Source organism: Panulirus ornatus, chromosome 30 (assembly GCF_036320965.1).
Source record: "Panulirus ornatus isolate Po-2019 chromosome 30, ASM3632096v1, whole genome shotgun sequence".
In the NCBI taxonomy this organism is placed as follows: Eukaryota; Metazoa; Arthropoda; class Malacostraca; order Decapoda; family Palinuridae; genus Panulirus; species Panulirus ornatus.
Window position 1 is genome coordinate 9246340 of NC_092253.1, and position 14686 is coordinate 9261025.

Genomic DNA, 14686 nt, shown 5'->3' on the forward strand with positions numbered 1-14686 from the left:
CACTTCGATCATTGTGAACCCTCATCAGGAGAGCGATCTCAAAACTTAGTTCATTCAACTGAGTTCTCATGCCGGATCCTCCATATCCCTAGTCTGTTATATACCAGCTTGACAGTCGAAATAGGAAACTCTTAAAAGACACTGAATTTAGTTATATTTATGCACACACACACACACACACATACATACGTACCGTTTACTTTTCGTAATTACTTTTAACACTATCTGTAGTCTGACATATACATAGCAAAATGCAAATTGCACATTTGATTTATAAAGATTGTGAGGGAGACTCACCCCTGTGGAGGTAAACCCACCCCCCCCCCTCGGGTATTTCAGGTGAGGGAAACTTCAGTTTTCGAACCGCTTCGAATGACCAGCTGTATTCGAACCCCACCCGGGTCAGGGGTCGTCATTCTTCGCCGGGTCGCCACACTCGCAGGAGCAGCTGTGTGGTGGAGGGTCGCGTCTCTGTTATCAGTACAGTGTCCAGGAAGTGGAGGAACACCCGGTCATTATGGTGCGTCTTTTGATATGCCTTATCAGTGTGTTTAAGTTTCGTGTAAGTTGGTTCCCTTCTAGTATACTCAAAAATATATTTTACTAATCTGGTCGTGAATTATGCTATGGTTGCCTCTCTTTCTATCTATCTTTCAGGTTTTTTGTGTCCCATTTAAGCTGTTCAAGACATTGGCGAATGAATATGACTATCTAATAATCGGCTACTTGAATTTGTATCGTATATATCAGTATCTATTTTCGTTTATTTTCCATAGTACAAAGGCCTATACTCCCCTCCTTTTTGTTTCTGAATGGTACCATGTAATTTAATCGCTTAGTTTCTGGTATGCCAATAAGTTAAATGTTAGGTTTGACCTGGATTAACGTAAATCGACCTGAATTAGTGGTGTTGAATGATTCGTGTGTTTTTTCTTCCGTCATTTTAATATGTTGGTCAAATTGGTTTACATCAACGCTGCTTAACGAGCTATTTACTCGGTTTTTTCCTCGTTTGGTCTAGCTGTTCTGTTCTGCTACGTGGGGTTTGATTTTCCACGTTAATATGACGTTGCTTTGTATTTGCGTATTCTTGTGTATGGGTTTTGCCTGCACGGCGTCAAAACTCGAGTGGAATTTATATCCTCTGACAGTTAAGGTTAGTTCAAAATAAGTGTCTTTGAAAATTGATTTAAATAACTTTTAAAAATCGAATGGAATTTGACGCGTTAATTGGTAAAGGCTTCGTGGGTTCAGTTCTTAGTGTAAATTATAAAATGTTTGATTTAACGTTAACGTTCGTATTGACCATTCAACCCGATTTCATGCCAAACATGAGAATTTGAGTATTAACGAATTCCTGATGAACGTAGTTTTAGGTACGTAAGTTAAATATTATACTTTAGAAATTGCTATTAGTTGGTTGTATTGTGATTTACAGACTTGGTGTATTTATGGTTCATCTGTAGCTACCCTCGACCAGAGGGTTTCGTGCATGACTCTTAACCATTTTCATTCCTACGTCTGTGTGTGTGTGTGTGTGTGTGGAGACCTCTAGCCATTAACTACAGTTTTCATTGGCAGGGTCTGCTGGACGCGGGGTTTGGGCGACGTCGCCCGCTGTCTCTCCTGTTCGTCTTGGTCCTCAGTTTCCCCAGCCGAGGTATGTGAAACCTGACGGAGGAACGGGAGGGTTTTTTTTTTTTTTTAAATAGGAGGGGAAAAAGGAAGGCCATGGCAGAGCCCTAGGCTTGCTGTGGGCGTAGTAGGTGCTAGGGTTTTTCTTTGTTGGTTAGAAGTGGTTGTTACTTTGCGAAAATCTTAGATCTTGCTCACGTGATTTTGAGTCGATCAGTTATGTATATTTACCTGTTCATGTTGGTTAGCATGGTTAGGAATATAATGGTTAGCATTTAGGAATAGAATGGTTAGTTATGGAATGGAATGGTTAGCATAGTTGGGAATGGAATAGTTAGCGTGTTTAGTAATGGAATGGGTAGGAGTGGAATGGTTAGCACGATATGGAATGGTAAGTTACATTTACCTATATTTTGCGAGGGGTTAGTTTTTTTTTTTCACTTCCATGTGTTAAGGTGGCACTTTGCCACATCATGCAGCAGTGTGTTGCAGGGTTGGGTAAAAGCTGGCACTTTGCCACATCATACAGCCGTGTGTTGCAGGTTTGGGTAACGGGGCAACGCAGGTGTTCGAGAACTGTTGTTACGGCGACGATGTGGTGGACCACGGTCAGGTGGCTGTCAACCTGCCTTCCTGCTGCCGGAGACAAGTGTGTTACGACGGTCACCTCGTTCACCAGCAAGTCGGCCACCCGGGCGACGTAGGATGTAAGTAAGAGAAGTGTCTGGTGAGAGGCTGGTCCCCGGGGGTGTGTTGAGAGAGGCTGGCCCCCGGGGGTGTGTTGAGAGAGGCTGGCCCCGGGGTGTCTTGTGAGAGGTTGGCCCCTGGGGTGTATCTTAGTCTTGTAACCATTGATATGACATGATGAACGGGGTCAGACGTAAGCCTATGCAGGCTTGGAAATAAATGACATTTATGATTATAACTCGTCCACAGTTGCTTCGTAAACGCATTGGGTCAAAATTCATACAATTTTGTTCGTAATTCATTCGTAAAGTTGTACAGTAGATCTCCCTTGTTGGTACAATAAAGCTAGGACTTCAATTTGCCAAGGAATAATTTCATTTTGCTGGTGGACCACCAGAGACTCGACCGTCGGTCGGTAAGGGTTGGAGTAAGGTGGTCCCACGTGTGGGGTACCAGTGACTTAGCATCTCTCTCCCTCCCTCTCCTCCAGGTTGCGAATTCGACGGTCTGCTGTACAAAGATGGCGCACGGTTAGCCGCCCAGTGTATGCCGCTGGAGTGCAAAGGTGGACACTGGACGTTGACGGATCCGATAGAGGATTGCTGTAAGAACAGATGCATTGAATGACATTTTCTGTTGTACCATTTAATTATTTGTGGCATATTCGCCATATTTAATTAGAAAATTGGGCTTGTTTACATCTTGTATATATGGTAAATACTGTTCCTTGGCGAAACGAGTCAAAGAATTTGCCTCGGTCATCGCAAATCTTGAGCTAGGGGAAGGCGTGCTGAAAGACCCCTTTTTTTTTCTCTCTCCAACCGCCGTAGGCCAGCACTGCTACCTGTATAATGATCCGCACATCAAGACGTTCGATGGCTTCCACTACGACTGGCACGGTACGTGCAACTACACCGTAACGCAGACTGGCTTCTCTGCCAACCCCGAGGTAGGGGTGTTCAGCGACTTCGTCCAGTGCAATGGCGACGCCTCCTGCCTCGCTCACACCACCTTCAGAGACAACCCCCACACAGTCGTTACCATGACCAATGATCACGTCCACCTTGTAAGTCCTGAGTTCTGTTCTGTAAGTACTTGAATATTCAAAGACTCGATAGTACAAAATAAATGGTGCAAAATCTGTATTTTTTGTAGTTGACGTGAAGAATGTCTTCATTCACTTCAGCTGCATGTGAACGGTGACGAGTTCGTAGTGCCTGTTGCTGGAGTACATGCTTTGAGGTCGTCACAAGGGCGCCACCCCGTCCTGGTCTGGCAGGAGAAGGGCTGCGTCTTCTTGCTCGGTTCCTCCAAGCTTGTCGTGAGTTGTACCACAGTTTTCTCCCTGGGGAAGGGCTTCTCCCCCAAAATACTACCTGTACACAATGTTCGATCCAGTGTACCGTGACTCTAATCCCACTAATTTATCTTCAACCTGGAACGCTTACGAGACGATTTGACCTTTTGAACTGACGACAGAGGATCTGTTCAAAGATCAGGTAATCGTATCGTAAGGTTCGTAGTTATTTTAAAAGCTAACCATAAATGTTTCGTGTAGTAGTTTGGCCTGATTCAAAGGTTTGTATTGGTACATTATTACTAAACATTCGACTTTTTATGAACTGAAAATTAAAGAATCCAGCTTGGTACTAAGTTAAGCACTAGGGAATGCTGATGTTTCTCCAGTATAAATGCAACGTTTAGTAATTATTATGGAAACATTGACACTTCGTTGGAAACCTCGTCAATGACTGCGCGTTTTCGAGGGGGAATTACTGGCCACAGCTTCGTGTGTTTGTGTGTACCAATCATGGCATCTTCTTACTTGGAAAAGTCTAGCAAGATGCGTGTGTGTGTGTAGCGCAAATATTGAACGAGGCGTCGCTAGAACTCTGAAAAGATTTCGCCAGTCATGGAGGCTCGTTTTCCTGTAGCCACCTCCCCCTCGGGAAGTCGTTCCCCCTGAAGGGCACTGCCCCGCCCTGGGAGATTATAATAGTAACACTTATTAAAAACCCACCATTTGATGACTGTATGCTCTCCCGTGTCTCCCAACAGCTGCAGCACTGTCGCCACAGGTTAGACGTGTGGGCCTACCCGAGCCACACTGACCGCTTGCATGGTCTGTGTGGCCACTTCAACTCCTACGTGGACGACGAGTTCACGGACCGTCGGGGCGCGTTCCACTCGCTCCACCCGCGACCTCGCGCCTTCCCGGAGTCCTGGAGGGTGAGTTGCTGAGACGCCACCCGTTCATGTCGTAGTCTTCATTGAGTGGAAGACGGGATTGGAAAGTTGAATACAGTTTTCTTTGATAGAGGCTTTGATAATGCATGTAAATTTGAGAGAAATGTTTACTTCATGTATAAGTTTATGGCCGGGGAGTTGAGCCACATATATTTAGATTTTTTCTCAAATATGAATTATAATAGGTTAATCTTTTTTCGAGCAAAAGTTTCGTAAGGAAATTTTTGAGCTCATTACATAAGTAACGCTCTATACAAGTTATAAAACTGTGTGATCATGTCCGAACGATCAAACTGGGCGTACATCTCCAAATACTGTGTTATGGTAACCATGGCTGGCTTTAATTACAGACCCGAGAGCAGAGCGACCACCAGTGCAAGTTGCCGTGTCCCCACTGCTATGAGGAAACAACGGTGAGTTCAACTCGGAACAGATGAAATAGTTGGCAGTATGTTATACAACACGTAACTACAGAGTCTGTGGTGGTGGTGGTGAGGGTAAGAGCACACAGCGAAGGGTAAGGTGGTGGCAAAACGCTAAGGACTGTAGTTAGACGTGCGGTTTAGGAGGTTGAAGGGTGGATGGACACGTGAATTCAAAGGGTCTCGTGTGTACATAATGTGAACCTTTTTCATACTTCAGACCTGTAATGTCTGATTTGAGGGCACGAAACGGTAGTACACTGGAGTTGATATTGAATATCCTGCTCCTTACGGTGTACAAAGATGGGCGATATGTCATTGTGTAAATTATTTTTCATTAATTTCAGTGCTCGACATTGATTCATGCAACTTGGTAGTTATCTCGCCCAACACTTGCGCTTCGTCCTAAAGTAAAAACATTTCAAAAGGGTTTTGGACACGGACCTTGCACTACTTAATAGACTTAGTTCGGGAGGACACGGTAGATAACTAATGATCCAACGTGAGAACCCAAGAAGTGGCGCTTTTTGATAACTTTAGTGCCTGTACTTTAATGCCATTACTTTCATGCCTTTATATTTCCTTTTTTATTGCCTCTAATGCCTTTACTTTAATGCCTTTACTTTCTTGCCTTTACTTTGACTACTTTATTGCCTCTTAATTTCATACCATTTTCTACGTTCGCTTGTTACCCATTTCTGTTGACTTCATATCTTCTACAGGAGGACCCGTGTAGGGCCAGCCCGACCGAGAGGGCCCTGTACAGCAGAAAGTGTCGCAAGTTACTGCACCCCATCATCGGGCGAGACGCCCAGCTCCTCCCTCATGTTCGTAAGTATTGGTGGCCAGGCCCAGCATGGGATGGAGGCCCATGATGGGATGGTGCTGACCTGAACCTTGGGACGGAACAGGTCTGGGATTGAGACCAGGGATGAGTGAGAGAGGGGAAGGGACGAAGATGGCCCAGGGAGAGATTGGTTGGTTAGTCATTGGTGGGAAGGAGTCTTTTTTTGAGATGATAGTCCGGTGTTCATTGTGTTTATAGGTTACAGATGAGAAAGGATGGTTACTACTGTTGAAGTCCCTGTAAGTTGTAGATGAGAATGGGTGGTTGCTTCTTTTTTGCAGAAGGAACGGGAATTTGACAACAGAATTTCGGGAAGAAATTAAACACATGAAGACCTTTGAATGGAGTCTTTGGAGGCAATTGTGTTAACTGGATGCCTTCAAATGTTTTAAATTAAACCCAAAAAGACCTTTGGAGAGTCTTTGAGGAATTGTGTGAACTGGATGCCTTTAAGCATTTTGATCATGAGCATAGCCTGTTAAAAATAGCGAAGAGGACCATCCCTTGGTAATGAACCATGTTGATAATGTACGTGCCCTTGTGGACCCACAGATAACTGCATCTTCGACGTGTGTATGATGCGTCAGGATGGAGCGTCTGACGAAGATGTGGACCAGTGGCTCGTGCAGGTGCAGATCCTCCTGCAGCAGAATAAGATTATCCTCGCCAGGACACTAGGTTAGCCAGGCCCTCCAGCCGTCTATGCCTTTCGCTCCCTCCTTCCCTCCCTCCGCTGATGTCGACCAACGTTAAGAATCTAAACCATTTCGTTGATTTCTCGTCCGGTGACTCTAAACATGTGATCTTGAGAGATTTGAACGTTCATCAGGGGATCTAACCCTCAAAATACTGATGATCCCACTTGCTTGCTCTGGGTGGTATAACGCAACGTATAGTTTTTGCCTTGTATCAACAAAACAATTTGTTTTGACATTAGTGAAATGTCTAAACATAAGGTTTTAATTTTTTTCTTTTACGTGTGAATGTTGAACAAAAAAAAAACTTCCATTTCGACACTAGTTTCCTCAATAGATGCAAGTTTTCACTACGTGCAGTCGAGTCTTGGTGCATACCACACTTGGTTCCTACACCCCTCGCACTCTATAGTCTTTGGTGTTTACACCATATCCTCATTTCCTACACCACTCTGGCATGATCGTGTTCTTCCCCACAGACGGCGAACGGCCGACCACAGACCAGCTGCCGGCCGACACCAGGTGTACCTCCGGCTCCCACTTCAAGATTGAGTGCAACTGGTGTAGATGCGAAAACGGTTTGACGATATGTACACTCATACACTGCGAGCCAGGTACGTGGAATTCCCTTCCTTTTGCTGTCAGTTTACATTACAGGTTTCGTCTTTTACCTTCCGAGCACACGACTGTACGACTCTTATATTTGAATGGCACCCATGTTGAAGGAATTCAATTCCTTTTCGTAATTAATCTTGCTACTTGAGTACGACTGTACGACTCTTGAATTTGAATGGAAGCCATATTTAAGAGTTGTAGTTGTAAGAAATGCTTCGTTTGTGCCAAGAAACGTAATATTGAGTACCTCATAACTTCTCATTTGGGCATTTAATATTTTGTTCCTACATCTATTTCTAGCCAAGTGCTGGGGAGTTTCTGTATATTTTCCCTGCTGTATCTGGCCCGCTTTCAGACTACATCCACCAGTTCGGCGAGGACGCCTGTGATGATGGCTCGCGGTGGAGGGTGGACAACTGCAACACCTGCGTGTGTGTGCGGGGTGGCGACGTGTGCAGCCACAACCCTTGTTTTGACGACGGGTCCAGCACGACGACGACTGCCATACATAAAGGTATTTCGAAGACTCTCTTCGAGATGTGCACACACCCACCCCGTAAGCTGATGTGTACTAATATTTTTTGCGGTAATTGCTCTATCATATTGTTTGGGTCTCTCAATTTTGAGGTATAATTCTTGAAAATACGGTATAGGTACAAAAAAAAAAAATATGGTTCGTTAGGTATCGTAATTACAAAATTCGACCTTTTTTGAGCATGATGGTGCAACCCGCTTGTATGACGTCATGACCTTGAAAATGGCCGACCATAGAGTCAGCCGCCGCCAACTGACCGCTGCCCTCGGCTTCCCCCGTAAGGGGGGTGTTAGGAGGTCTCTCTTGCGTGCTCTTCCGGTGTGTGTCACCTTGTGGAGGTGGTAGTGTGCCGCCCCTGATGGAGAGCTATCCCCATTTGAGATGCTGATATGTTACATACCAGTTTCGTACGATTCTATCCCCATTCTATTTCCCTATCCATTTGTTGACAAGCTACGTTTCCAATAGCCACTTCTTAAAAAAAAACTACATGAACGTGGCCTTCACGGCAGTTAACCTTGCTATTACCTCGCTAATAATTAGTAATAAGGGAAGAAAAGTAAGTCTATGAAGTCGTGTTGCATCATGAAGTATATGGCGGTGTCTTGCCATCTCGTCAGGCTCGCCCAAACCCAAGTTGTGCTTCCTGGATCCAGATGCCGGGCCTTGCGAGGCGCTCATCCAGCGTTATGCCTACAGCCGGGCGACGAAGAGGTGCGAGAAGTTCTACTATGGCGGCTGCCTGGGCAACGACAACAACTTCGAGACTGAGGAGGAATGTCTGGCGACGTGTGGCACGACTGGTGGAGGTAAAAAAAAAAAAAACCTAAAAGTTGCCGAAATGGTTTTAGTAGCTAATAGAAACTGTGATGTGGAGTCCGAATTTCAAATGGGTAACGTTGATTTGAACGCTGAATTAGAATCATATTTGTACCGTAATAGGTAATTGGTTATAGTAATTCCTTTCGTTTATCACAAATATGGTTATCAATTCGGTTACCCAGGTGGAGGGAGGCCCTGGTTGTAGCGTCTATTCTATTTCTATACCGCATTGCTTCTCAGCGCCGAGTTAGCCTGGGGAAGTTTCTAAACATCCCTTGTCCATCACTGTCGCTTTGCCATCCACAGCGAAGCCTCCCTCGCTGACTACTCCATTCACTGCAGGTCGCTCCGTCCCACACGTATGACCTGTTAAATGTTGTCACTTTTAATCCTCTCTCTCTCTCTCTCTCTCTCTCTCTCTCTCTCTCTCTCTCTCCCTATCCTTCCATCTTGTAAGGTTTTTCTTTTGTCGTATTTTTAAACTAAAGGGAGGCGCAAAAAGCAAATTGAATTTAGCGTTAAATCATTGGATATATGACAAAACTCTGGAATCTTTTAATTCTAAGTGGACAGAGAACCTGTTGGCTTTAGGTGAGAAATTAGATATAAAAATTTTTTTCTCTACTGCTTGCTGAAATTGCTAGACGGGGAAGGACATGATAAAGAAAACCTCGCACAGATCTTAATGGCCATACTAGACATTAATATTTATTGTCCATAGATTAATATCTAGGATTTTGAATAAATCCTTGACCCAGACTCTTAGCTGGAAACTACTCTCACATTTCTTACTCTTCTGTGAGGTTCACGCTGCATTTTGTAACATTTCATTTTCCCCATGAATTTCATGGTGTCTTCCATGACGTTTTTCTTTCATGTATGTCTCTACGTATTACATAATGAATTTACATTATCCCAAACGCCACATCCAATGTATTGTACACTAAACTTCTTTGTGAATGTCTTCCCGAATCCATTATCTCTCCCGCCACCCCAACGTAGTTACTAGGTTCACGTTAACTTAGAAATCCCAGAAGTTTGACGACTATTTCAGGAGGCCCGAAACCAGAGCGGTGCCTGCTGGAGCAGGACCCTGGACCTTGCTATGGGGCATTGCCTCGCTTCTCCTACAACGACGTGACGAACGAGTGTGACCTCTTCATCTACGGGGGCTGCAAGGGCAACGAGAACAACTTCGAGTCTCGATACGAGTGCGAGAAGCTGTGCCTAGCCCATACTGACGCAGGCATGTTGTTAGCCTAGCCTCCACTTGCTTCCGTTGCGCATGCGTTTTCACCCCAGGCGTCGTTTTAAAATACTGGTTATGTTGGCCCTTTTTTTTTTTTTCGGTAGGATATGTACAGTACAAAAAAGAAAGCAGAATGGTAGCAGGAAATTTGACAAATGCTTAAGGGATTTGTCCACTTGTTAGCCAAGTTTTCCTTGTATTTCTCAAGGTACATAAAACATAGAATATAGAGTATGACGTGTAAATGCTTCTTATTATTGCGAGACTAATAGTTAGAGCAAGTACGATAATTAATATATATTGAGGCTGATTGCACAGCAACTACCATAAGAAAAAATGTTTTGCCATCCCCTACCAAGACGAATTGTTTAGAGATGAATGTGAACCACATGTGAAAATTTCTTAGGTGAACGCCAGTGTTTATGGGTTATGGGGTTGTATACACCCTAGGGTTGTCCCTACTTACTGTTTCTATAAAAAATTGGGACAAAATAGAAACGATAAAAAGGGCAGTAACACACTGCTGTTCCATTAACCATTGGTGTTTTTTAATGTCGAGCGTCCTCTTGCCTTGCAGGTAATTTGGAAATATTTTAAAAGAGCGCTACCACTGAGAGGATAGTGTAGTTAATTCTTGTACAACCCCTTGTATATATACTCTATTGTGGGGTAACTTTGAAAAAAAAGAATTCGTTGATACTTCGCGAGGGAAATTGTGTTGGAACGCTTGGCAGTAACTACAATACTGAGGATGGGTTAGCAGTCCGTAACTTGTGTAGTAGTCCACTTTCGACTTTGTATTAATAAAAAAAAATAACCGGATCTCCAGTACTTTATCGGTTTATATTAGAACGTGAAGGCACTGTTCGAGTTAAATCAACCTTGATAATGAATTTATAACCATTTAGTAAACTTTGAACAATAATTAAATCAATCACAAATTACCGTGAAGTAACTTGGATGCCTTTAGAAATATATACATATACTTAAAGGCCTTAATTTTTATAATTTCCCAGACTTTAAATTTTAGTGGTACCGGGCAAACAAAACTTCCTTGTTTGTATATCCCTTTAAGAATATTCAAATTATGCATTTGGGATCATTTACAAAAAATGGGGATTAAACTCTTGTAATGTAGATGTATCTATATAAACCTCGTATTCCTTATGATTTATAGATTTAATCCATATCGCCATTCTTAGTGTTTTTAGACCGCATATCCAAAAAAGATTTCGAAAAAAATACAGCAGATATCCCCTCCCCCAAAAAAATGACTACAAATTTACTTCCCCCCCCAAAAAAAAAAAAAAAAATTGACCTTGTTACGCAAATTTACTTTCAGAATATTACAAGGACGAGGTATGCTTGTTGGATAAAGACAGTGGGCCGTGTCTGGCCCACTTTGATCGCTATGCGTACGACCGGGTGAGCGGGAAGTGTGACCACTTCATCTATGGCGGCTGCCAGGGCAACGGGAACAATTTTGAAACGCTAGAGGAATGTTGGGAGGCCTGTGGTGGCTTCGGTCATGCTGGTAAGTGTGTGTGTAGCATTCTTGAACGTGAGGTTCACACTAGTGTCACGACCCCAGGAGTGTGATGAGCGTGTAATCCGTTAAGGGGGGGGGAAACTCGTTCGTTCGAACCAATGGCCAGTACCATCTTAGATTCGTGAGGGACACAGTCGTTCGTTCGTACCAATGGCCAGTACCATCGTGCATTCGTAAGGGGCACTATCGTTCGTTCGTAGCAATGGCCAGTACCTTTTTTTTTTTTTTACGGAATGTGGGATTGGTATTGGTACCTTAAGGAAGGGTCCTGTGGGGGCTTGGATGAGGATAGGGAGCTGTGGTTTCGGTGCATTGCACACTAAGGTTGAAGATTCATTGAAAATTGATGAAGTATATTGAATGTTTAGTATTGTCGTAACCAATTTCGAAGTGTCGTTTTGGTGGATCATCTTCACTCGGGTAACTGCTAACCAGGTGATGAGAATATCTTGTATATTTCCAATTAAAAACTGTATCGAAGAAAAGGCTAATTTTCCAGTATTTTGGAGTAACGTGACAAAATATAGTTGGTTTCACATATTTGGTGAAGGTACTGAAAACTTCGTGTGCTGAAGCTTTCTGGTTCAATTTGACTTGCATCATTCTCTAGTTCTTGATAAATGTTTCATAAAACATTTCTTTGGGTCTTTTTGTAATATTCAACAAAATTTCTTTAGCAGTAGCTCCCATGTCGCTCATTTGAATGTATATTCAGATGTTCATACACTGCTTGGACTAGGTACAGTAAAAATTTAATCTTAAAAAAAAATTGGTTGTTATTAGTCCTCAAGCTTCACGTTAAAGCAAAACCGACCACTAGGTCTAACATATACTTGGAGAATAACTTGACCAACGAAAAACTAGCATAAGGCTTGTGGTATGTACACTTCCAGCCACTTCACTGGTTAGGTAACATAAGACAGCAGCGGTGGGGAAGATCTTGCAAGATTACATAATCTTGCAGGAAAATAACGTAAGGAGGACTGATTAACCTACATACACACGTTACCATACGTGTTAAGCCTATATATTTTTAACCTTTTACGTAACTATGCAGTATTGAATTAGATATTAGGGAAATTTTTCCCTACTGATGCTTCATTTTAGAAATAGAATATGCGTGTCTTATAGTTCATCAACTTCTATTTTTAAAACAGGTTCTGCAAAACCAGACAAGTGCTTGCAAAACATAGACCCAGGCCCGTGCAAGGGCAAGCTGGAACGCTTCGCCTACAACCAGGCGACGTCACAGTGCGACATGTTCTACTACGGAGGTTGTCTGGGCAACGACAACAACTTCCAGAGCCTGCACGAATGCAAGGAAACTTGTGCCAGCCTACTGTAACGCGCAGCAATACATTATCGATCGTCCCTCTTAACACGGGTACAGTTTGATGTACATGTATTTATCTAGGTTGGCTTAGACTTGTATTAACACGGGCACAGTTTGTATGTATATATATTTATCTAGGTTGGCATAAACCTGTGTTAATACGGGTACCGTTTGATGTATGTATTTATTTGTTGGCATAAGACTGTGTTAACACGGGTAGTTTGATGTACATGTATTTATCTAGGTTGGCATAAAGCTAAGACGTTGTATTAACACAGGTACAGTTTAATGTATGTTGTGTTGGCCTAAAACTTTGTAATCGTATCGTTTCGCTTTTGGGCCCTGTGTTTTGTTGAATTTCCTCGTATTCATTTTTGATAAGACTTGAAGCAATTTGGTACAGAATGTTACAGACTTGAAGGAATTTAGTAGAGAATATTGACGGACCAGATTAAATTTTTGAACTGGTTTAGATTTATTTGGTTCAGTGACTTTGAAAGAATATATTGTTGCATTAGTAAAACGCTCTTGATTTTCATGAACAAATCGCCGACCCCCACAAGTTTATTAATCCTCCAGGGTTCCTATGATACACCTGCAAACATTTTTTTTTTTTCTAACCGCAATCTTCCTTGCAGTGTATCCCGTTCCTAACGGTAATGCAGTATGACAAGTGGTCATAAATGCGACCAAGGGCTGTCCCATTTGCCTCCGCGTAGATTGTCCTGAAATAAAATTGCCTCGTAGCATGAGTCTCCCATAACCTTGAGACACCATGTCCATCCTACAAGCGTCCCCACCTTGATCTATCATGCCCTGTGGGTTGTGACACAGCCTTAGTCATTGATGAGGCGAAGCGGGACGTGAAATATAAATGTGATCCCTGATATGTATATCCCTCGTAAGGCTGCCAACATGAGCAATCCTGTCCATCTTGGATTGTGCACTAGTCAAAAACGAAGGATGAAAAAACAGGTTTAAAGAAATGCACTTGTGATGTATGATGCTGGGCTAAACGCTAAGATTTTCTAAAGCGAGTTTATTGTGCAACGTCAATTTTAATAGGTTTTTTTTTGTAATGTTTGTATAGTTAGATGTTTTTTGGATTTGATCCTTTAGCACTGGATTTGCCTTATTCAAATTAGAACATTACCATGGCTGATGGCCATAAATTCCCGTATGTTGTATCCTGTGAAACATTAAAAAATTGAATATAATTTTATGTATGGATTAATGATTTACCATTTGTGGACTCTGCAAAGTAGATAACATAATCGACATGAAAAATTACGAACTAGAGTACATCTAGTCGAGAATGAAGTGAGATGCTGATACTCTCATAAGTTAGATGGTTGGAAAAGTCTAATCTGGCAATCTCCGACACCAATTACCTCCTGGAACTACTCCAAGCGGATGGCCAGAACAAGTATCGTAACTACCGACCTCCATTGCCACTTGTTAACTTTTAGTCATCCTTAACCCGCCGCTGGTAAAGTCCTTCGCTGTGTCTGTACATTCTTTCTGACCTAATGTTCATGCTTCACTACTCTACTGAAGTTAATGCTCCTGCCTAACTTAGTTTTTCTTACCTAGTGTTTCTACAATGTTACTATATACTGTATAATGCCACTATTTTGCCAAAAAGGCAGGGATAACGCGTGGTGATCACCGTAGGAAAGTCTTTAAGAGTTGCGAAGAATGAGTTAAGAGTCGAGTGTTAGACTAGATTGTATGTTTGTAGACAGAATGCCAGTACTCCACTTAATGGGAGAGATCGAAAACCCATCCTTGTAGGTCAGAAATGCCGCTCGATCAACCGCTAAGGTGCTTGGCTCGCTGAGCATCAGTCGCTAACCCTCCAGATATACCCAGGCGGGTAATAGCTACTAATATACCTCGTTGATATTTGGCTGCTTCGCTACAAAATGCGATGGTAGAAGCGGTTATGAAAACACACTTGTCGACATGCGGTGTTTGTGAAAATGACTTGGTTAGAACATTTGGTAGACTTGAGAAACGTTTGATAGGAGCGTCAAAATATACTACGCTA

At 42.8% G+C, this 14686-nt stretch overlaps 1 protein-coding gene across 4 annotated transcripts; it reads left to right on the plus strand.

Moving 5' to 3' along the window:
* The first annotated feature begins 363 nt into the window (after positions 1–363).
* Positions 364–13850, plus strand: LOC139758398 (uncharacterized). 4 transcript variants are annotated; one of them, XM_071679755.1, is made up of 16 exons: positions 364–520; positions 1582–1660; positions 2178–2342; positions 2813–2926; positions 3153–3388; positions 3509–3643; positions 4381–4551; positions 4920–4982; positions 5714–5822; positions 6391–6516; positions 7013–7147; positions 7504–7662; positions 8304–8492; positions 9560–9751; positions 11097–11288; positions 12461–13850. In XM_071679755.1, exons 1-16 carry the CDS (start codon positions 518–520, stop codon positions 12646–12648), a joined length of 2256 nt encoding a protein of 751 aa, XP_071535856.1. In that variant the 5' UTR covers positions 364–517; the 3' UTR covers positions 12649–13850. The 4 variants fall into 4 exon arrangements, with proteins under 4 accessions (XP_071535856.1, XP_071535858.1, XP_071535857.1 ...); XM_071679757.1 differs by lacking the exon at positions 9560–9751; XM_071679756.1 differs by lacking the exon at positions 8304–8492.
* Positions 13851–14686: the final 836 nt, after the last annotated feature.